The sequence below is a fragment of the Cavia porcellus genome, unplaced genomic scaffold (genome assembly GCF_034190915.1).
Source record: "Cavia porcellus strain 051 isolate PalLab524CR breed Dunkin Hartley unplaced genomic scaffold, mCavPor4.1 scaffold_1, whole genome shotgun sequence".
NCBI classification, from domain to species: domain Eukaryota; kingdom Metazoa; phylum Chordata; class Mammalia; order Rodentia; family Caviidae; genus Cavia; species Cavia porcellus.
Window position 1 is genome coordinate 118873159 of NW_026947484.1, and position 23752 is coordinate 118896910.

Sequence of the window (23752 nt, forward strand, 5' to 3'; positions counted from 1 at the left end):
TTGAGCTATATATACAATTATCAGATGTTGCTTCTTTTTTCATTATTAAATTAGGAGATTAGTAATATCAAGAATACTGGCTATGTGAGATAGTATGGTAGTAAAATAGAAAACAAAATATCTAAAAGAGCTCACTGTATAGACAGAGATTATATATGAGTGGAATTCAATCAGGTTTTAAAACTTGCTTTTACTAATTGACATAAGTTCTTTATATATAAAGTGGGGATAACAACACTTAATTAATTGGTACGTAATGCTATTTAAAACAATGCAGAAATGTAAAGTACTTAAAACATATGTTACCCTAGAGAAGTCACAAATAAAAGCTAATTATTCATAGTTGTTCTTCCCTGAATTCTTTCTCTCAATCATTTTTCAAGTATTCAGTACCACTAAGTAACAGGAATGTGATTTCTAGAGAAAGGTGGTCCAACAACACAGGTCAAAATATTACAGGACAAAGACAAATCTTAGATACCTTTTGAATATTCTAAAAAGAATGCATAGGTTTTTTGGAGGGCAAATCATCCCTTGAATAATTTAAATTACAAAATAAATATGGTAATACTATATAAGATAAGTTTTCTCTGCATCACTTTTGACATATTTCAACAATGTAGCACCTTGTAACTCATCAACATAAACAAGTTTATTATGTTTCGAAATGTCAAGTGATGCTAAATTTTGATGATAATGCCACACTTGATTGAATAACAATGCCAAACTTATGATTTGAATAAATCAATGTACCATATGTATTTATAATAGTACTATTTTTCTGTGGAAGGTATAAATAAAAACACAGAACTGTGCTGCATATTTGCCAGTGTGTATGTCACCGATTGATTTAAGATCTGAATTGTGCTATTCTACCTTTCTTATCTATTAATACTTAGCACCTATTATTATACAGAGAAAATCTCATACATTTTGACACATTTGCTATTAAATTTAGAAAGAAAAGTTAGACGCTGCTAAGTCATTTAAAAAAAAAAAAAACCTAAGACCCCAAAACCAAACTATGACTGATTTTAGTCCTGAACATATTCTTAACATGGGTTTTGGCTTTTGAGGAATCAAATTGTTTTACAGTCATGGGCATAAAGAAATTATTTTAATATGTGCTCAGCTCACATTGTATTTTTACAACACTCTAAGGTTGATAACTTTTATTTAAATAGTAAGCTTTCCTGCCAACTATCTGACAGTACATAGAATCTGGGTCTTATGGGCACTGGCCCCACATAGATTATTCTGAATCTCTGCTTTGGGAACTTTAGAATGTTCTGAAATATGTAGAACTAGACTACTGAGCAGCAGATATACACTGTACCATTTGCTATAGTTATTTGTTATTAAATAAGCACACTTTCCATTTTAGAAAAGGAAAGGAATATGTGTAAAGGAAAGATAGACATTTGAACACATATTTACTGAAAAGTATTAATAATATACTGAGAGAAGAGACACTAAGATCATAATAAGATTACTTAAGGAAATCAAAAATTAGGAGAATGAGAATACAGGATAGGCGAAGAAATCTGTAAAGTGAAATATTCTTTGAATTATTTGTGTACTACATAGGAATTGACTTTCAATATTTAGTGCTCACTTTGGCAACACATACACTAAAATTGGAATGAGACTTCAATATTTAATAAATCTGTCTAACAAGATAAAAATAATGATAATGAATATTGATACAAGGTATCCTTTTAAGTGCTTTACATATAACTTCTCATCTTTATACAGAAGATGACATTATGACATTTAAACATTATTTATAATAGAAAATATTTAACCTAAACTAATTTTGTGTTATGCTATGGCACAAAAGTTGAACATGAAAGTGGGCAGAGTCATGATCGAGCAGAATGTAATACCAGCCACAGGCACTCTTGTTTGCCAGCCTGTCTCAAATGCTGCATGTAAAGAAGCATTACAAGTTGAGTTTTCCTGATCTAAAAATCTGAAATCAGTATGTGGGAAAAGCCAAAAGTTTTGAACACTGCCACAAGTTTCAATAGAAAAATTCTACACATGATTTCATGTGAGTAGTTGCTGTCAAGACATAGGTCCACAAAATGTTTTAAAAATTCAACTTCATGCTACATATATAAGAAACATAAATGAATTTTATGTATAGACTTGTGTTACATGGCTAAGATATCTCATTATGTATATGCAAATATTCCAAGTTTTTAAAAATCCAAAATCCCAAGTCCTATGCTTTTCAAATAAGGAATATCCAACTTGTATTTTTTGAGGGTGCTAGATATTAATCCCAGAGCCTAATACATGCTGGACAAACTGTTTACCACTTAGCTATATCTCTAGCCCTTTTAATTTTATTTCAAGATGGGGTCATGCTAAATTCCCCATGTTAGTCTGGAATTTGAGATTTTATGGTTTCATCTTCCCAGCTAGCTGTAATTACAGGTATGTTTCATCATGTTTTTCCTCTATATTTAATTTTTACAGAAGCAAAGCAGAGGCTCAGGAAAAAAAAGCACACATTCAGAGATGAAAAACTTAACAGGAACTCTAATCTGGCTGAAACCAAATTATATATGCTTTTCATTTTGGCAATGGACCACAACTACACTGTGCAGAAATCAAAGAATGAGATTTTATGATTCTTGTTGCTATAATTCAAACACAGCAATGTTGATAAGGAAAGGATGCAGTTAAAGGTTGAAAAAAGTAAGCTGGGCAAAGGCTGCCAGCATTGGGAATAGGAGATTCAGGTTTCCCTGGGCAAATCAAGTGTAAATGTACACTATAATGATGAAATACAGGGATCAAGGGATGGATTTACAAACGTAATACTGTAAATAAATTAATAGAGACTCCAGGAACCCAGAGAAAGAGTAAGTTTGAAACAAAATTTACTAGTTCACAAACTAAAGAGTTAAAACATAGAACAAGACAAAAAAGTTAATTTGTTATGCTTTCTCAAAACTATTAAATATGGAAAATCTATCTCATTAGGTTTCACACTCTAATACACAGAAGAGATTTGAAATAGTCAATAACTGATAACTATAAGCAAATGAACTATCACATGGATAGTGAGCAAATAAGGAAATAGAATCAAAATAGGGCACAAGTCTACCTTTCTATGTCTAACAAAATGCTTGGCACACAGTAGTCCTTAAATAAAGTTTTGTTTACAAAAATGAATAATAAATTATTTAAAAACATATAGATTATTCAAATTAATGTAAGGACAACCAACTAGTTGTATATTAAATAACTACCTACTAAGCACACATACCCATGCAAGTAATGAGCATGTTATCTGGCAGGATTATCTACTTTTTAAAGTAGAGTCTTGTTATGTCACTAAATTGCCCTGCCTGGACTTGACTTTGAATACACCAGACTCAGTTTCCCAGAATGCAAGAACTACAGATATGCACCAAAACATCTGTTCAAATCATTTTATGCTAACAGATTAAATATAAACACTGTTTTCTTTCTCAGTTAAGAGTTGCACTACAATCATAAAATGATGAGATATATTGATGAATGGTCTAACTATATGCAGAGTCTTAATATTTCAGTATTAAGTATTAATTGAACAAGTGCTTTGTGCTAAGTAACTGTTAGTACCATTTCATATCTATAATTTGTTAGTGATCACTAGCAGTCAGTAACTCCGTGAATCTGGTATATGAATGCTTTGTTGACATATATGTCCTGTTTGTATAAAGGGCAACCAGGTTGTAAAGCAAACATTCAGGCCTTTAAACTTAAACTCAATAATAATTATTTAAAGGAATAACATGGGAAGAAGCTATAAGTCTCCATTTTTTTTTAGATTCAATAAATCAGTCTGTCACTGTATTTTTACATAGTATAAAGAAAGTGAAAAAAACATTTTTCAAATTTGATTTTCTTCTCTATATTCAACAAAGATGTATGGTTGATGCCAAATGAAATAAAAATAGTGTGTTATAGCATGCAATAATAATCATCATTTTAATGATTAACTTTATGTAATGTGATGATTTGGTCTGATTAGTATTACAGACATCATACTGTAGAAATTATGAAACAACTTAATTTACTACAATTAAAAGCATGATATCAACTCATTTTGAGATTGTATACAGGCAAAGTAAGCATAGGATATAAACTGTAATGAGCAGAACTTAAAACCAGCATATATTAAATTCTAGAATAAATTTTAGGTTATCAATTTTAAGAAGCAGTATGAAGTAATAATATTTTTTTAAAGGTTATACTCTGAGTAGCGATACACTTAAAAATTTATACATTGCAGGAGAATTCAATATTTTAAAAGCTATTTGGACTCAAAATTTTTTGGTAGTCTGCTTTGGTCAGAAGTAATCCTAGAAAATATTTTGCTTCTGTTATATTATTGAGTACTATAAACATTTAAAGCTATATGGTACTATCCAGACATAAATTTAACCGAATATTTATTATGTATTTATTATGCACAAAAATGTTAGGCCCTATAGTTAATTTTAAAAAAAACCCTTACCTTTAATAAACTCATATAAAGGCAGATATTTGACAATTATGTTCATCATTGTAACACGTAACAGAAACTGAACACTTGACCAAACTCTTTATGGATTCCTGAACCTTCCCTTAGTCCCATCTGTGCACTCCCTTGTGAAGTTCGGATTTAGCAGGAAACATGCTAAAACAGTTTTAGTGAGAAACTCCCACTCTCAATATCCATCTGATCATCTGCACAATCTGAAAAGTTTCCTCGTTTTCCACAAAATCTCTCAGGTGATGACTGATTCTTCAGAGAGAATTCTATTAGGTAAATTTATCCAACATTAGTCCTTTCACCTATTTTTTGTAATTTCTAATTCATTAATTCCAACAATAATCATAGCTATTAATTCCTACTTGCCCATGCTGTATTGGTAATTACACTTGCAATTACAAGTTAGGAAACATAAACAATTATTAAGGGTCAAGTGCTATTCAATGGAGTACTACTCAGTCATAACGAAGGATAAACTATTCATTTGTAGAAAAATGGAAGTATCTTCAGAAAATACTGTTAAGTGAAATAAATCAGAAACATAAATTTATACATCACATAATTTATCTTAGAAATCTAAAATATAAAATTTAAGGCCTTTCGGAAACAACAAGATAGATCTTTTGCAAAAGTGAAAGGGACTAAGCTATGGAAGGTGGTGAGGGAAAGGGGATTAAAAAAAGAATTACTGTATTACATGATGATATAATCAAATTGCAAACATGTACTAATAAAATATTTTTTAAAGAAAGTATAGAGAGTCCTTCCTAAATGAACTTTAACAGCGCTCTTTGCTGAAACTAGATTTTACAAAGAAGTGTTCAGGCTTAGGAAAAATTTCACAAATCCAACTAACGTTGAATCAAGCCAGACTCTCTTGTCATGTATAGCACATAGAAATGAATTTTACATAGCGGGTCAAGAAAAGGCAGTAAAGAAATGCTATTATACAAACAAAATTTGAAGCTCATCTTGAGGATGAGTAAAAATTAATCACTGAGAAGGATTTAGTTACAAAGAAATTCTAGTATGGAATCTATTGTCTCCTTTTGGAGAAGAAAGGTAGAAATGAATGTGACTTAGTGAAATTTCCTTGTGACCATGCTGCTGATAAACAAGCTATTGGCATTTGTGACGGGGAGAGGGAATGCTTTTCATAGGCTATAACCAACAGTTTAGGATTGCTGTGGCAAAGTAACAAGAAAACTAAAGGCAAGAGACTGTGTAAAGTACATTACTGAGTATAAACTACAAATCATTCATAAGTGAAACAGCTGTCTCTGTATGAGGGATAGAGCCTGCTATAGAGCCCATCTAGGTTGGAGAAATTTTTGACACAAAATGAGACCTATTGGTTCTCTTGCATTCTTTGGTTTACTTTACAGCTTAGTGTACTTGTATCCTTGAACTTATTAACAAAGTTTGAAGCAAAGTTCTTTTTTTAACTCACATAATGTGATTCATATAATTCATGAAGTTTGATATCAGTATTTAAAATAATTTATAATATTTAGTATGCACATTCAGAGTAAGTGCGAGAATGTATAACAATTTTCATGTATTTATTAGGCCATGGGATATACAAATCAGATGTTCAATTATTCTTTTAATTAGGAAAAAACACTGCTGAAATCAACACCAGGTATGGACTTATTAGCTTCATTCATGGTCTCTTTTTCACTTTAAATAATTTCAGATTGAAGAATCTTGACCAGAAAAAAAATATTTTTGCAAAGGAGAGCTATACTACATATGGTGTAAATACAGTTATTCCTTACTAACTTTTGACTATTGTTGTGTCGCTTTGAGTTGCACCCAGAAATGAACTGAATGGATACTTCAGAAGCTTCAAAATGTCTCTGCACAGTAATCACAAAATACAACTCTTGTAACAAGAAATTAATATTTTAAACACTATTCATTTATGATGTGTCACATGTTCTTAAACATAAACAACTCTTAGTCCTCCTCATTTTAGGTTCTGCTACAGTCAAGCATTGCTGACAGCCTTTGGGATATCTGGTGTCTTGGCAGATATGAAATGCCTCATGTACATTCCATACAAATCAGTACCAGGTTTTCTTCTGCAAGGTCAAACTTTTCTCAAATTTTAATACGTTTGCAATATTTTTTCTTACTTTTTAATGTATTTTTGGGTCATATATCCTTTTTTGTTTTGTTTTTAGTTCTCAACTATGCTTTAAGCGACTAGAGATCATGGATAATTAATTTTTAATCTACTTTTAATATTATTTTGATATTATAATGGGATAAATGATAACTTTAGCAGTTAAATTTATAAATATCTATGTAAAAGAAGAAATACATCTGATGTGCGTGTATGTTAAACATTGAATATTTTCTATTCAAATCTTCCTACAAGGTTTTCAATGTCCTCAATACATTTGTTTATTCGACATGTGCCTCTAAACGGCTATACTATGTGAGAGGATGACAGTATACTTTGAGCCAAATATCAGTCTGAAAGAGTCAATCCACTGAGGAAGCCCAAATTTTAACTTGTTGGATGAGTACAAAATAATAGCTACCCTATGTGATGAATAATACAGTTGCAGGAAGCATAAAAGTATCATAAAATCTCAAAAAATGATTTAATTCAGTAGGAACCAAGGATTCCTTCAAAGAGAAAACGATATTTTGGGAAGATCCCAAAGATTCACCTTTTTAAAAGAAAAATCATTTTAAAAAAGAATTGTACCCTTTTACTGTTTCACTTTTTTTCTCTTTAAATAAAAAAAGAAAAAAAAAGAATGAGAGTTATTTTTGTGTTAATTTATGCTTGTTTTTTCTTTTGTGTAGTACACATTGTCTAAATGTATATTTAGTAATTTATAAATATATTTAATAAATTATTTTTAATATTTTCATTTTGTAGGACAAGAAAAGGAGACATTAACAAACTAAAGGGCATTATATAGCAGGGAGCAGAGCATCTAACTTCCACATACTAGTTAAAAAATAGCAGTAATGACCATTGTTGGTTTGACATAGGTATACACACATATAGATGTGCATACAGAGTATATAATTTTATTTATTATATGAAATAAGATTAGCAAATCTTTTTTAAAGATATACTTTTTAGCTCTAAATATATTTTTCACCCACATATGCAACAAAATCCTCCAAAATTTTGAAAAAAAATGTATAATAAATTTTAAAATTAACAATTTTGAGTGGGCACAAACTTATACTGGCTCTTAGCCTGTTTGTATTCATTTCCCCCACTCACCAACTGAATTATTAAATGTCCTACAGAATTCTGACAACTTCACCTATCAATTTCCTTAATATCCACATTTGACTCCTGTAGATTTGAACTCATCAATTAACTGGGAGAACATTAATTGCAACTTGTTTCAAGTATGATATTTATAGATACTGATAAAATATTCAGTATAGAGTTGTCATCCCATGAAAGGATACTAAATTCTGTATCATTCATATATCTTTCTCTGAATACTAAAAACATAAAACTTGGGAAGTGGAAAAAAAACTTTAAGAAGCATTTAATTATAACATGAGTTTTATAGTTTGGCATACTCATAAAAGAATAAATAACCTTGAATCAAATGTTCCAACTTCTAGTGATTCTATTTTGACTATTTCATTCTATCTTTATAAAATATTGAATTTTCATAACTTTCAAAAAGTTAAACTCATACAGGTTCTTGGAACGCCATTTCCTTGTCATCATAAACTATGAAACTTGTACTTATTAGAGGAGTACCAGAGACATCTCTAACTGCAATTAATTGTCTTTGCCTGGAGGAGATGGTGTATGTTTATTTATTGTCAGCTCTCCTCAGATAGCCATACATACTAACATGTCTGTGAATTCTTTCTATGAAAGTAAGCAAGTGAAATGATGTGTAGTTTCCAAATGCTGAAGAGCTACTATAAGCATCACCCTTAGTAAGATTAAATTTGTCAGCTTATAGATGTTATTTTCTGCAAATAATCCCAGACTCATGTGTCTCATAATCGAGGAAATTACGGGAGCATCAGTTACTTGTCAAAAAATGCATGGTTAACTAGAAAGATAGAAAGGATGCATCTACCTATGAATGTACCTTGAATATAGTTACTCAACTGCTAAAGAAGACCTAGAGGTAATTCCACACAATGATCTATTAGGGGGTAAGCTTTGTGGTGCCAGAATGATTCAAGGAAACAGCACATTTTTTTTTTTTTAACAGGGAAATATATTATTTCAGAGTTACAATAACAGATAAAGAAAATATATGTTTATTAACAGATAAAACAATATGTTTATTTATACAATTAAAATGATGAAGTTGCACTGATTATAAAGACAGTTGATCTTCTAGATAGCTAAAATATATGTAAACAAGTATATCTGAGTTAAATCAGTTAACGTCCTGTCAAATAAATAAAGAGCTCCCTAAGAACTCTAAAAAGTCATATAGAGACCCCATTAACATGCAGCAAAATAAAAAATCTATCATGTTTTTCTATTATACATAAACTGAATATGTGTACCATAGAGAAATATTCTTTGTACAAAGGCTTTGCTATTAAAACTAGTGTTATACTATCCTCTTCTTAGTAATAATTAATGAGCACAACAAAGCTTTCCTCTATCCTTGTCCTTTAAATTTATCAACTCAGGTGGGTCTGTTGAATGTTGACCTTCCGGCCTGCTTTTAGGGATTCCCAATCGCCTAAAGCATGCTTGCAGTTTTATCTGATCTGTCAACAGCTTTTAATACTAGCATTTTGGGGGATTCTGTTCTCCTGTGAAATTTAATCTCACCTATTTAAGCTTGCAGAAAGTACTGAAGGGAATTATTAACAGATTTTCCCTCATCTTCTTAGAGGATAGTGCTGAATGATTGGCTGGTTTCCCTGAGGACCCATGGCTGAGAAGCACCAGTTTGTCAGTAGCATCCTATTTAGCATATGTGTGAGGCCACAAGGGAGCCAGGAAGACATTTGGAATCAGAATTACATCAAGATGCTGATGATGCCTCCCTATCTTCATTTCATCAAACATGTATCTTTTAGCATTAATGCTTTCTTAACTAAGATGAAAAATGCTTCAAAACAGCATACTGCTGATGGCTCTAATTAGATAGTTTGAAGCTACACTGATGATACATTAGAGCAGTGGACAAGCAGCCTCAGCACCATCAGAGAACTTGTTAAAATGCAAATTCTCAGGCCCACCCAGACCTACTGAACCAGAAACTGTGAAGATACAGCCAGCAATCTGCTTACCAAGCTTTCCAGGTGATTTTAATGCACACTGAAATTTGAAAACCTCTGAACTAGAGAAAAGGAGTGTTTGCTACTTCAGGGTCTGTTGCCTTGTACCTCCTTTTATGGATTAAAACATTACTGGACCCCGTCACATTGTTCTTGATTCCTAACTGGGCAACATATCTTAGGTTCAAACTATTCCATGCTCAATGTGCTTGGTCTCTGCCGTAAGTCTTACTTGTTACTAAAGCTTAAGAAACTTTTTATTGTTCTATATTTCCCTCTCTCTAAGAACTTGACAGTATTATAATATATTATATGAATAATATGTAGAGAGACTCATGGAATGGTGAGGTAATTTAACATTAGGCAAATCATGTTATTTTATTTTAGTGTTATGTTATTTTCAAATTCACCCAAATCCAAGACAGTTGGACTATATACACATTTGAGAAAAAACTCTAAATGTCCCTATTCTTTAATATCATTGACTTTAGAAAAGCCAATTGTGGTTGAAGTATATATGTGTTTGGAGGACAAAGAATAGGACATGCTAGAGAAATACAAAGGAATTGGGTACTGTATTAAATTGTTCATTTTGGTTAAAATATGCCCAAGAATACATGAGACTATTGGCATACACCTATAATCATATATAATCATATGTACTTGGAGTTTAATACAGAAGGATCACAAGATCGGCCTGAGAAACACAGCAAGGTCCTGCCTCAAAATGAAATTTAAAAAAGGCCTGGGAATATGGCTCTGTTGAAAAGTTTTTGTCTAGTTAGCACAGGGCCCTAGGTCTGATCACTAGTACTCTCAAACAAAGCGTCACAGAAAGTAACCCCTCAAAAGGTGTATGTTGAAGTGGATACATAATTCTAGACCTCTATACTTCTGACTTATCATTTATGTGAGTATTAATCACTAAAATAAACTGGACCCTCCTTTGAGGATTACAAAGCTAAATCATATTCGTAACAGATTAACCAGTGCAACCTCCACAAACACTGGAAATCTGCACTCTTAAAAAACAGACAAACAAACAAACAAACAAACAACAACAAAACTCATTAGGCAATGACAGTGTTGAAATCTTTGTACACTCTGAAAAGGCATTAATTACTTAATAGTCCTTCTCTTTTATCTAAAATTAGCAAGTAAACCCTCAAGTGTCTACTGCTGTACCATTTATCTAAGCTTTAAAGTGAATACTAGAAAATCTAGATGCTTATTCTTCACTGAAAATATTAATTCCACAATTATTTATTGAGCTTTATATATGGCACTCACTCTGATAAACAAAAACAAAGACAAAAGTGATGCAGACAGATGATCATAGCCCTTGACATCACAGATGTCAAAATCAAACATAAAAAGTTCATTTCTTGTAAGCTAGTAGTTAAAGAACATGCAAGCACTTGTCCTTTTGGTTTTAATTGTCACAGATCAACTTCAGTTCCACAAAAGCTCTGCTGTATGCAGGCATTCTGTTATCCTGACTCGTGTTGTCTCCCAGAACTTTAGTAGCTTCTATTCAGCTCACTGAGCTCTCCAATTTTACAGAGCTCTGCCAGGATTCCGATCCTTCCTTCCTGAAACCTTGGCCAGCTTTTAAATCCATTTCTGACTAGCCTCTTTGCTTCTGACACTACTCTATCTTTTATAGTCAAAACACAAGAGAGTAATGATCTTAAATTTTAACTTAGATCTTGGTGAATTCTGGCTCAAAAAACTCTAATGCTTTTCTTCTTTACTGAGAATAGAAGAGAACTAAAAGTGTTATAAATGCCTGCAAGACTTCACACAATCTGCATCATACTCCTCTCTCTCCTAGTGTTGTACCATAACTTTCTCCTTTTATTCCCGTAAGTTCAGGAGAATTCCACAATAAGGGTGCATACATTTAGCTAGGCTACAATGTGGTTTTCTTTTCTGAATGCCTACCATTTTTGTCACATTTTTCCACCCTAGTACACACACACACACACACACACACACACGCATGCATATGCATACACACACTTTATACTCCCAAATTAATATAAATAAGAGAACTAAGTAACTTTCAATGTACTGTCAGTGTGAGAATTCATTTGCATGTCTTCCTAAACAGAAAGTCCATGAGATCATGAAATTTTATCAAATAATAATAAAATTATGTCATATAATGCCTACTATATACCAAGTAGCCAATCAATATAGGGTGAATAAAATATAAGTAACTATCTCTTTCTTAAGTAATTAAATGTTACAGTTTTTGTTTTCATTATAAGGCAGAAAAAACAGCTACAATTCATTTCTAGTCCCCTTGCTAATATTAGATATCCATGGTATAAAGTATGAAATAAATCGATACTGCCATTCAAGGTCATCTTCCACTTCCAACTCTCAAGGATCAGTCTTTTGTAATGATAACTATTCTGACATAGGACTCAGATGAACCAGATTTAAAATATTTACTTCAAAATATGTTTTACAGCTACTTGCTCTTTTCCAGGTCTAATCCTTTGCACAGAGATATAAAGATGGGTACAATTATTCTGTACCTCTTTCAATTTCAACAAGTCACTTAATTCAAATATGGCTCTTTTTATTTGTAAAATGGCATGACTGTACTAATTAAAGCTTAAAAATACATGCTAGAAAAAAATCTAAAGATTGTAAAACCATCTTGGAGGTTTATTTTGTAACGACTAAAAAGTCAGATTAGACAGAGAACCCAGAGAATAAAAATGATATTTGAAACTCAGCCATGAACCAGTGATGGCTGATAATTTAGTGAGATTAATTTGTAATGTGATTAATCTACATGTTGCAAAATTACTTATTGACTATAGTTGTAATTCTTGCCTGGTACAGAGACTCCAAACAAGTTCAGGCATTCTAAACCAAATCAAATTCATAATACTGATTTGAATAAAATAAGTAATTTATCTTTTTATAAATACATTTTGTTTTGGTTCTCAGAAGTAATGTCCTTTATAAAGCACTACCTTTGTCTAATAGTATTAAAATTTGAGAGGCCCATGAAACATGTAGCCAGCTAATACCTCACCCAGTACTAGTCACCAGTCAGAATGAAGTGATTTTAAATCATTTTCAGTAACTTAACTAGTTATTGAAACTGAATAATGCTCACACTAGAACACTTTAAAAAACATATAGTAATCACATTATATTTGCTCCACAGCAGAATGAATTTACTATATGATTAAAGTATGTACAGATTGACCCAGTATTATATATATATATATATATATATATATATATATATGATATACAGCTACACATTACATTCTAACGTATACATTATTGTACCATGTGTAATAATATATTACCTATATATATTCAATGATTCTTATAAATATGACTTATGGAAAAGTCTTAAAACACCTTTATGACATTCTTTTAATTTCCATATGTTTTTTGAAAAACTCCTATTATTCAGGATAGGAAGACAGCATATTCAATCATTGCCAGGTAATAAATGTTAATCCTAAACAAAAAAAGCACTTTGACCAAAGTAAATATCTCATTTTGTCCAAATCATTACAATTTTTTTTTTACACAGAATGCTTGAATTTAAAAAGAAATTAGTTATAGTTCTGAGATTTAAAAAAATTGCATTTGACAATTTCAAGAACAGTGTAATTTTTTAAATATGAATGCATATTAATGGCATCATCTAGTAAAATCTGCTGGATTACAAGTCCATATTTTTGGAAAGTTCCATTTTACCTCCTCGGGGACTGCTCTTATATTAACAAAGCCTTTTCTGAAGACGATGAACACGCGGCGGGCTCCACAGCGTAGAGCGGATGTGGCACAGTCAAAGGCAGTGTCTCCAGCTCCTAGTACAATCACGGCTCCCCATATCGATGGCAATGGAGAGTGACAGACACACATTCCTGAATGATGAAAGGAAAACCCCATTTTCAAGTAGAGAAACCATTTCTGCATGACAGCTCAAAAGATACTTGTACTCAAAGCAGTGTAAAATTGCATCTTGCAGTTTTCTAGGATGGAGTGTCACTATCAAATTATTCTGCTTCATTGAAAGACAGTTTTATTCCCATTTTAAAAATATGCTCATATATGTAATTTCATAGTCAGTAACTTTAGCTTCTTTTTTCCTTCTAGAAGGACTGTTACAACATATTTTGAAGATTTTTTTAGATCATACTAAACTGGAATGAACCTATTAAAATTATCTTTGTCAAAATTGTGATAAATATTTTACTTTTGCATCATTAGATTTCTGTTTTTAGAAGAAAAAGTGATTCTCATGATCTGGGTTAATAATTTCAACATTTTGTTAAAATATTTTATTTATATATTATACAATTTATAAGTTAAACTTCTATTATATATTATATGTTGTAAACTTCTAAAATTAACATTTTGAGGAATTGTCCTTAATAACTGAAGAATTTCTGTGCATTATTTTCTTGACTTAGCTAAAATAAAGCTTGCTCATTTCTACCACTTTTCTCTAGCTTTGTCAGTAAAATTGAGCAATAAAAGAAATATGACTAAGTGTCCCTGTCTTAGGCACCTATATGACATTTTGATTTCTATATAAATAATGTTATAAAAAAAGAAAATGGATGTATTCTCTATGTAATAACAGACACTACCATATTATCGGATTAAATAAAACTATTGCTAAGATAAATTACTATAATTTTTAAAAATGACTCCATAGATAGGCCTATAATCTCAACAAGTGTAATTATTTTGTTTGGAAGAGTTTGTATTTGGAATTAGACAATTGGTATTCTCTAATTCTCAAATATATACTCCATGCACTCCGGCTCTCCCGTGGAAGACTGGCATATAAACAAGTGTCTAGTAATCTGAGGAGGAGGAAAGTGGAAATGGCACGCATCTTTAGCTGCCAACTTCTTGCCTTTTTAAAGTTTGACAGAAAATTTTAAGTTTTAATAATTTCCACACGTAATTTAATGTAGAAACAGCTGCATATCAGAATTCTTCAAAAATATACATTTAGAAGATCCCGATTATTCAGTTTTGAAAAAAAAATACTACAACCTCTTTATAACTAAGACAATGATTTTAGACAAAGCAAATATGACATAGTCTCAGGTTTAGTTTATCATCTCTGAGCACATGAATTCATAGAGTATCTTTCAAAGCATTTTACTTTAACTTCATAAAATTACTGCTCCAATAGAGACAATGATCTTTGTGTCTGCATAGACAATACCTAAAAATGAAGCTCAAACAATTTCATTCAAGAATATCTTCTAATGTTCATTAGTCATTTTATTTGAAGCTATTTTTTATTATATATAATATATAAATGTAGATATATATAGATATAAATATATAAATATAGATATAAATATCTATCTATCTATATATATATCTATATATCTATATCTATATCTATATCTATATCCATATATATATATATAATTAAAATTTCCTTATCACGATGGTTTCCTGGTGAGGCTGAACATAATTCTGGCAACTTATTGTAACATCAGTCTTTAAAAAATGTGTTCATTTTCTCTACTGAAGTATCCATCCTAAATGTGATCAATGTTTTCTAAGTTGAATGTAATACAAATTAACAACAATGTTAAGACAATGTTAAGAAAAAAGAGCAACATATTTTACCTGGTTTACTGCCTTTTGCTACCAGTGGCAAAAAGTCTTTGGACGTGTAAAACCCCTGGTCTTGTGTTAGGCCTTGAAAGATAAGATCTCTTTTGGGTTCTGGCAAACCTATTTGATAAAGTTTATAAATATCATTAATAATGGCTTTTCTCACTAGATATTACAATATTTGAAATGATATGGATCTAATAGAAAATTATCTGTAAACAATTCAACATAAAATATATATAATACAATCTAACAGATCTTACAGTACACCTCTGATATATTCTAGTATATAACATTACCATATATATATATGTGTGTATCTATATAGTATACATAAATAGTGTATATACTTAGTCCACAATGTTAAAGGAAAATGCAAATTATATTATTTCCTCATGTCATCAGTGAAAATGTTTGAGAAGTATTAAAGTGCTAGATATTTTTTAAAAATCTGAAACAAATACTAAAAATAGAATAGATTTATCTAATACCTGAATAAGGAAGATCATTCTAAAAACAACTGGAAGAAAAAAAATCTCAAAGAAAAAAATGCACTTTATCCCAAAACTCAGCCACTCCTATATTACAAAATATTATACATTTCTTAAGGGCAACTGATTAAACGGAAAGATATGTTGATAAAATGTTTTTACTATACAAAGTAGTTTCTCAATGTGAATAATAAACCTATTAACTTTCTATTGAATACAAAAGGATACTGAAATCAGGAGAAATAAAATACAGTGTATAGGTCAATAATAATTTGACATTATTTAGTGAAGTGTAAATTTCAAAAAAAGATATAATTTTCCTGTTAAAATATGAAGCTTAGGAAAATTAATCTCTACAGCAAGCTTAAAAACAGAATTTCTCACACTCTTTCAGTAGAAATACATATTGATGGTAGATTTCCCAAAGCAGTTTTTAATCTGTCCTAGGGAAATACAAAAACTTTTCAATGCAGGTTTAATGTACAAACTTTTGCATAGATCTGTTGCATAGATCTTTGCATATATCAGTTATCTATTCAAGAAGAGGGGAGAATGAGTAAAAACCAGAATTTTAACTGAAAGAATAAATGAATTTTACTTTCAAAAGCAAAAAGAACAAAACAAAATCCTACCACTAAAATGGATATTGAAAAATATGATAGCAGATTATAGTCAAAATATGGTAAAGAAATGAGAAAGATAACTATATAAGCTATTACTCAAATATTTTTTAAAAGCTGAACATAATATATACAATCTGAATAATAATTATTTTTGGAGGTGAGATTATGTGTGTTTCATGTTTTATTATTGTCTTATTTTCTAAACATTCTGTAACCCAAATTTTTCAAGAAACACCTATCAAATATTTAAAGAGATTTGAATAACAGAGTCAAATTATTTCCAAAGAATAAATGACAATAATATTGTAGTAATAACCTTATCCTAGGAAAATGGAGATATTTCATCTCAGTTTTATAAATGTAAGGAAAAATGTAATTTAATTTTATTTAATTTCAAAAACTTGGATTACCAGTGGCTCATTCTAAAGAAGTTCAGCTTATATTACAAGTAAATGTAGTTACTGGTAAGCATATACTGTATTAAACATGGCTCAAAGATGACTTTTGTCACAGAATAAGGGAGGTCCTATATTTCATCTGAAAGTTGAAGTTTCTTGCTAGTTTGTAACTACCACAAAACAAAACAAAACCATTTCTGCTTCTTCAAATTAAACCAAATATTTTTCTTTCTTGTCCCATACCTTCCATAACTTCTCACCAAAAAATTTGTTCATAGATTTTTTAAAAAGAGTTTTGTTTTTTAAATTACTTTATATAGGAAATTTTTGGCAAGTCAATTGACTTGTCTTTGCCTTAGCTTCCCTTTTACATGAATTAAATATAACATTTCATTTTCTGATAGAAGAGAATATTTCTTCGATATTAGAGGAACACTGACATTATTACATACATGTGTAGTGTTTTATGTGATTCTCTTAGGTAGTGTGAGTGGATGAAGTTTATAGAACTAGTGGAAAATGTACCAGAAAATTCTCTGATGACAATGAAATTTCTCTTGAAAGTTACCAGGAAATTATTGTACAATCAATCAAAAATATGCACATAACACACACTGAGATTTAAATAAATGTCAAAATTTCCCATCTCTAATGTTCTGTACATTACAAATGGCATACATTCTATATCATTTCATATTCATATTAAAACTCTAAAGAAGAAAACCATTTCAAGGTGTCATACAATCTCAAGGCGACATGATAAACAAAAAGGTTTCAGCAGATCAAAAATTTAAGTTTTGAACAAAAATTTTACAAGCATAAGGCACAAATTCTTCATTTATCAATTCCTAACTTGCTTACTGTACATACTCATGCTGTGTTAGCTCATCAGCATTTGTGGCTTCCAGTACCATCTTTTTGCAGATAACTTTCTAATGTGAAGCTCTATAATATATGTCATAGTTATGGCAAAAGGGAGCTTTAAATCTCTTAATTATATTCTATAATTTTCCCAAAATACTTATAATCTAATGGCACACAATATACACTTATTAAACATAAGAACTGTATCCACAAAATTTTTTTCTCCTGTAAGGATTATTTCACAAGAAAAAGATGCATGGGTAAAATTTAAATTGCTTTGTTTATTTTTCATTTGAATTAAGACACTGACTAGGACCATTAAGTTACTTATATTTTCACTCCATTCTAACTTGCCATTGTAATGGGTTTATGTTTACTGGGTCAGAGCCTTTCCCTCAAATATTTAAGGGGAACTGGATAAATGTTCTGACATATAAGTCTTGATTTAAGAACAGAATAAGGGGGTCAGTAGATGGACAGGATCATTATGATTAGATTACCCTGCGGCTTACTTAGCCACACCCCAGATTCCTACCCAGACTCCTCAAGAACTGCATGGATGGTCTCCACACACATTTTTTGGCAGAACTAAACGTGACAATGTGAGGTGATCTGGAGTAGGTTTTGTTTTTGTTTTATTTTGTTTTGTTTTGTTTTATCACCAGACAGCATCTTTACAGTGAATCCTTCCTCTACCATTTGCCAGCTCCGTGATCTTTTATAAATTTCTGTGTTTCTTAATTTTATATTTTAACTTGAATAAGCTACAGTATCTAGTTATTCAACCAAATGTAGGACTAAAGTAAATATTGCTGTGACGCCTTTCATTAGATGTAGCTATCTCTATCCCCAAAACAGGTATAGGTAAAGTCTATAATCAGTTAACTTTAAACAAATATTATCTCAGTGATGTAAGTGGATCTTGGACAATAAGGGCTTTAAGAACAAAACTCAGGTTTCTCTGAGAAAGAAAAAAATTCTGTTTTAAGACTATATAACATTAACTCGTACACGAGAGTTTCCAGGATTATAGCCTATCAGCTCTTATGCAATTTTCATCACAATTACACTGATTAATTTCTTGAAATACATTTATCTACATATCTATTCATCTAGCTATCAAATTCTCTATACAATCATCCATATATTTTTTCCAGAGCATTCTCAAATTGAATATGATGGATTAACTAATGGTAAGTTTGCAAAACTGAGATTAACTAAATCAGTGTGAAAGGCCCATCTGAGGATTGTTGCCAACAGCATAAAAGGAGAACAGGAGGGGAAGATGGTGTGCTGTTCATTCTCCTCAAGAAGCTTGTCACGCTGGCTCGCTCAATCTGAACTCAGCTGTTCTCATCTTTGGAGAAGTTTGGGTCCTCACTGTCACTGAGGATGGCTGCAGTTTTCTTTAGAGGAGCCCTGGTCCTTGAACATCATTTCCTGGCTGCTGTACAGATCTTTAAGCCTGGTGACACAAATCCTTCATCCCACTGGCACAGATTTTCTAGCTTCCACTATCATTGGACTTTGGGCTTTTCAAATACAGATAGTTGACCCAGACTTGGATGAGACACTGTCAAAGTTTTTAGGCCTCCAGCTCAACTTGTGGAGGACATTGCCATGGGCTCTAGGTGTTCAGCTGAACTCATGCAGGACATTGCCGTGGGATCCAAGCCCTCAGCTGGATCATTTGGGTTCTAGTCATGGATATATCTCTTGCACTCTTCTGCATTTGCTTTTTTATTGGGTGAATATTATAAAATAATCCTATAAATTTTATCCTTGCAGACCTGACTACAATGTTGAGTTATTTAATCTCTCTGCTCTTCTATTACTTCATTTCTAAAATATATAATGCTCTCTGCCATTGAAGTGGGATTTATAGGAAATCAAAATATTATATACATATACTTGATGTAAACATATATGCTATAGAATGTGTGTGTGTGTGTGTGTGTGTGTGTGTGTGTGTGTGTGTGATATGTGTTGAGAGGGAGACAGAAGAGAGTTATGATGTGTAATGAATATCCAAAAACATTAGCTATTAAGATAGGTTGGATTTATTCAGTAATACCAATTCTTTCAAATTTTACATCTTGTGACAAGTAAAAGTAAGGCTTAAATCAAAGTATAGTATTGAACCTTAACAAATTTAAATAAAATTCTACAAAGAAAGAAAAATGAGGCAATATCAAATGAAATATGGAATATAATGAAACTTGCAAATATCTATCTATCACAGAAAGACTTCTCTGAGAGCAGGTAGCATATTAATATACAAAGTATGTGTCTATACCAGGAAGATTTCAAAATTACACTGAAATGTCTTTTTATTTCATCTTTCAGTGAGAAAACAGGAGCTTATGAATAAAATGAAATTGAGAAATATTTGACAAACAAAGCAGCTAAACACGGTACACATAAGGTGGTCTTTAAGAAGGCAAGATGAAACCTTTCTTTGCCTGGACTAGTAACTGAAGTTTTTGGTGTTTCATCATACATGTATATGAAGTATATATCAGCACTTTTTCAAAAGAAGAATTTAGTAGACAAATAAAACACTGATTCCATCATCATTCTCGGATTGATCTTATGAGAAATGTGAAAAAGAGCTGATAGTAAATGCCATGTTTTTCACATTTCAATATAATTATATGAAGGAACACCTCATTGTAAACATTTATGAAAATGCTAATTTTCAAGTTCTCAATAAAAGAAAGAAAATTCTTCTTGTACTACCAAAAAACTTATATAACATTTATGGGTTATTTGTACTACTTTTACCTGATATTTAGGGATTTGTGCATATGAATTCAGCTGATTTCTCAAAATAGCTGTACAATACAATACATACCATTGTTATATACATTTTACATAGGAGAAAACTGAGCCATATAGAATACAAATAACCTTGCTGAAGGTAAAAAAAAAAAAAACATGCAAGTAGCAATTTTCAAACTGTGTATCCTGCTCATTGACTTTATGCTTCAATTTTGCTGCCTTTTACATGTATCAGGTTATAATTAAGATGATATAATGTGATGCTACATGACTGATTATGTACAATTACCCATTTCACATGTATGTACTGAGCTTGACTATCAAGCTATGGATATGCATGACACCACTGAACATGTTTGCAACCATGTTTGTCTAGCAGTAGACAAAAGACTAGTTGCTTCTATTGGTTGCATTTTTCTTTGTGATTATTTTCTCCAGCAAAATTCTGTTCTGAAATATTTCCTTCTTAAGTGCTTTCCCCTTGGGTATCTGCTGGCTATTTTTCAATATTTGAAATTCTTTTAAAAATGTATCCTTGCTTTGTTTTCAAAGCACCTCCCTCTGGAACAACTACAGAATAAATAACAGCAATGCACATAGAAAACTGATTCCTTGGTGCTCATATCAAGTTTTATACCACTCCAATGAACATTAACAAGGTATTAAACATGCTGGTACATGTTTTTATCTACTAAAAAACAAAGGAGCAATAAGCTTTAAAAGGCCTAGTCTTTATAGGCCTGTAGTAGGACATGCTTAAAAAATATTCAGATTCTACAATGTTGGCCTGTGATACTTCACTGACCCCCTCAGTCAGTGTTAATTTAACTGAACAAGTATTTGTGAGATGTCTCATGCTCTTGAAGGGTTCTATGAATGACAGCTAAGCCTTCATTAGAAAGACAGTCATCAGACAGACTTGTATTTCGAGATGGTCTCACAAATTCAACAGAAAGAAGACATCACAGGCTACTGAGAAACTGCCTTGGAAAAAGCCACAGCTCACAGAAAAGGAAATGCTCTAGGATGCCACAGTTTACTACAGTGCTTTTCAATACGAAATTAGTAGACAGACAAAACACTGATTACATCATCATTCTCAGATCAATCTGATGAGAATAGCGAAACATGGCTGATAATAAATGTCATGTTTTTCACATTTCAATATGTTCTACTTGAGATATTATTTTCCTTTACATTTTAACCAACATGCAATATTTTCATTTGTTACTGAGTCATAATATTTTATTCAATTCATGTAAACAAGGTATACTGATAGAATCAGAGTAATTAGCATTTCTATCTTCTCAGATATTATGATTTCTATGTAGTGGCAATCTTATAACTTTTCTAGTCATTTGAAGATGTATAATGAATTACTCTAGGGTACGTGTAAGACACTGGAACTATTTTCTTAATCTAAGCATATTTTGATATGCCTTATACAATCTTTACTTTTATGTCACTCTTTCTATCTAGTCTTTTGTTACCTCTATTGTACAAAGATGTTCCTTTATTCTTAGTGAAGAAAAGAGGAAATGCGCTAAACTAAGATGGGCATTATAATGTACAAATTAATCATAAATTCATCAAACAAACATTCTTTGTGAGACACTCACTCTTACCCATATGTTATGTAATAAAAGTTATTAAAATTATTGTGTCACTTAGTAAATCTTTTAAAGTATCTTAAAGTCGCCTGACTTACATAATTATTTGTAAACAGTATATGCAGTAAGTATAAAACTTCTCAAGTCAGATTTCCTGCATTAAAATTCTAGTTCTATTGCTTCTCAGACTTTTGGCTAAGATCAAGTGTAAAATTTTATTCTATTTCTCACTAGCTCTTATATTCTGGGGCAATCGAATTTTCTTTCTTGGCACCCACAGCCTCACAAAAGGATCACTGGCATAATAAAATGAAAAACAAATGTAGGTGAAGCTCTTTGTATTGATGCAAATTAAATGTTTCCTTTTATTTTCTTTCTCTTCCTGAAAGCCTTTGTTTTATTTAATGAAATGATACATTCAGGTAGACATAATTTAAACATTCATCTAATTTGCCTTTATATATTGGTAATATTATTGTACATTTATTGGTCATTGTGGAATAAAATCATCTCACTATCCATGAAACTTAACACTCTTGTTTAGAATGAAAGATCGTGGCCATACAAGAGTACTCTTCCTATTTCATTAATTCTGCAGCCTACAGTAGATTCAAATCACAGGTGCTTCAGGACCAGAACAGAGGCACAGTAAAGGCCCGTCATGCTTAATGTGTCTCTCTGTTTGAAATGGTAAAAATAACATTATATCTAAGAGAGCAATGAGAGCAACCTAGGAGATTAGTGAATTGGTTTAAATCTCATTATTTCTACTTTCTAGATATATTTGAATAAAACTGGCCATCACCATGACTCTCACATTTCTTGCTTTTATAATTAGGACAACCCTGTTACATACAGAATTATTCTAAAATTATATATAAAAGCAGATGTAAAGCACTCTGATCAATATAAAATATCCTTTGGGTGTCAGTCATCAGTATTGTCTAGGGCAAAATAGAAACTATGAAAACTAAAGTGACAAAAAACCTAATATTTTCAAAAAAACAAGATTATAATTAACCATAAGGAGTAGATGGTTTTTAAGATTTGTAAATACAAGTGTAAAACCATGAATAAATAAATCTATGAGTATAAAGATTGATTCCATTACAACAAGACTTAAATTCTCTCCTCAAAACATATGGACAGACTCCAAATCACTTAAACAGCTGAAGGAGTAAATACTCTCTAGACAGACAGAGCTGAAAACACATCATGTGAAGGTAGTATCTTAGTAAAAAGTTCTTCATATCAGTTACAAGCTTTCCTCATCCTACTAGACCTGAATCCTAAGTACTGAAAAAGAGAAAAAAGAGGAAAACTTAAAAAAATAAAAATAAAAAAAAACAGATATACCAGCACTTAGAATCACAGGAAAACAACAAAAGACCACTAGAATCTCTCAAATTTTCCAAGGAAGATACAGCACTCTTAAGAGGAAAGCAAACACGAGGGAGTGGAACTCTATAAATTGTTCATAGAAGAGATGAAGAAACCAGGTGAGTTCAAAGAGGATTAGGAGGAAACAAAATACAGGAAGAAAGGGCCAGAACAGTTCAAAATATGAATG

The 23752-nt window shown here is 31.3% G+C and overlaps 1 protein-coding gene across 5 annotated transcripts in view; it reads right to left on the reverse strand.

The window, feature by feature from the left end:
- Dpyd (dihydropyrimidine dehydrogenase) overlaps positions 1 to 23752 on the reverse strand; it is an 816845-nt gene that overhangs the window by 440725 nt on the left and 352368 nt on the right. For 4 of the 5 annotated variants that reach the window (XM_003478953.5, XM_063254705.1, XM_063254712.1 and 1 more), the window contains 2 exons: positions 15428 to 15535; positions 13523 to 13692 (listed from right to left, as the gene is read on the reverse strand). The exons of the other annotated variant lie outside the window; for it this stretch is intronic. In XM_003478953.5, coding sequence (XP_003479001.2) covers positions 13523 to 13692; positions 15428 to 15535 — 278 coding nt within the window. The remainder of the gene's footprint in view (positions 1 to 13522; positions 13693 to 15427; positions 15536 to 23752) is intronic. 5 annotated transcript variants of the gene reach the window in all.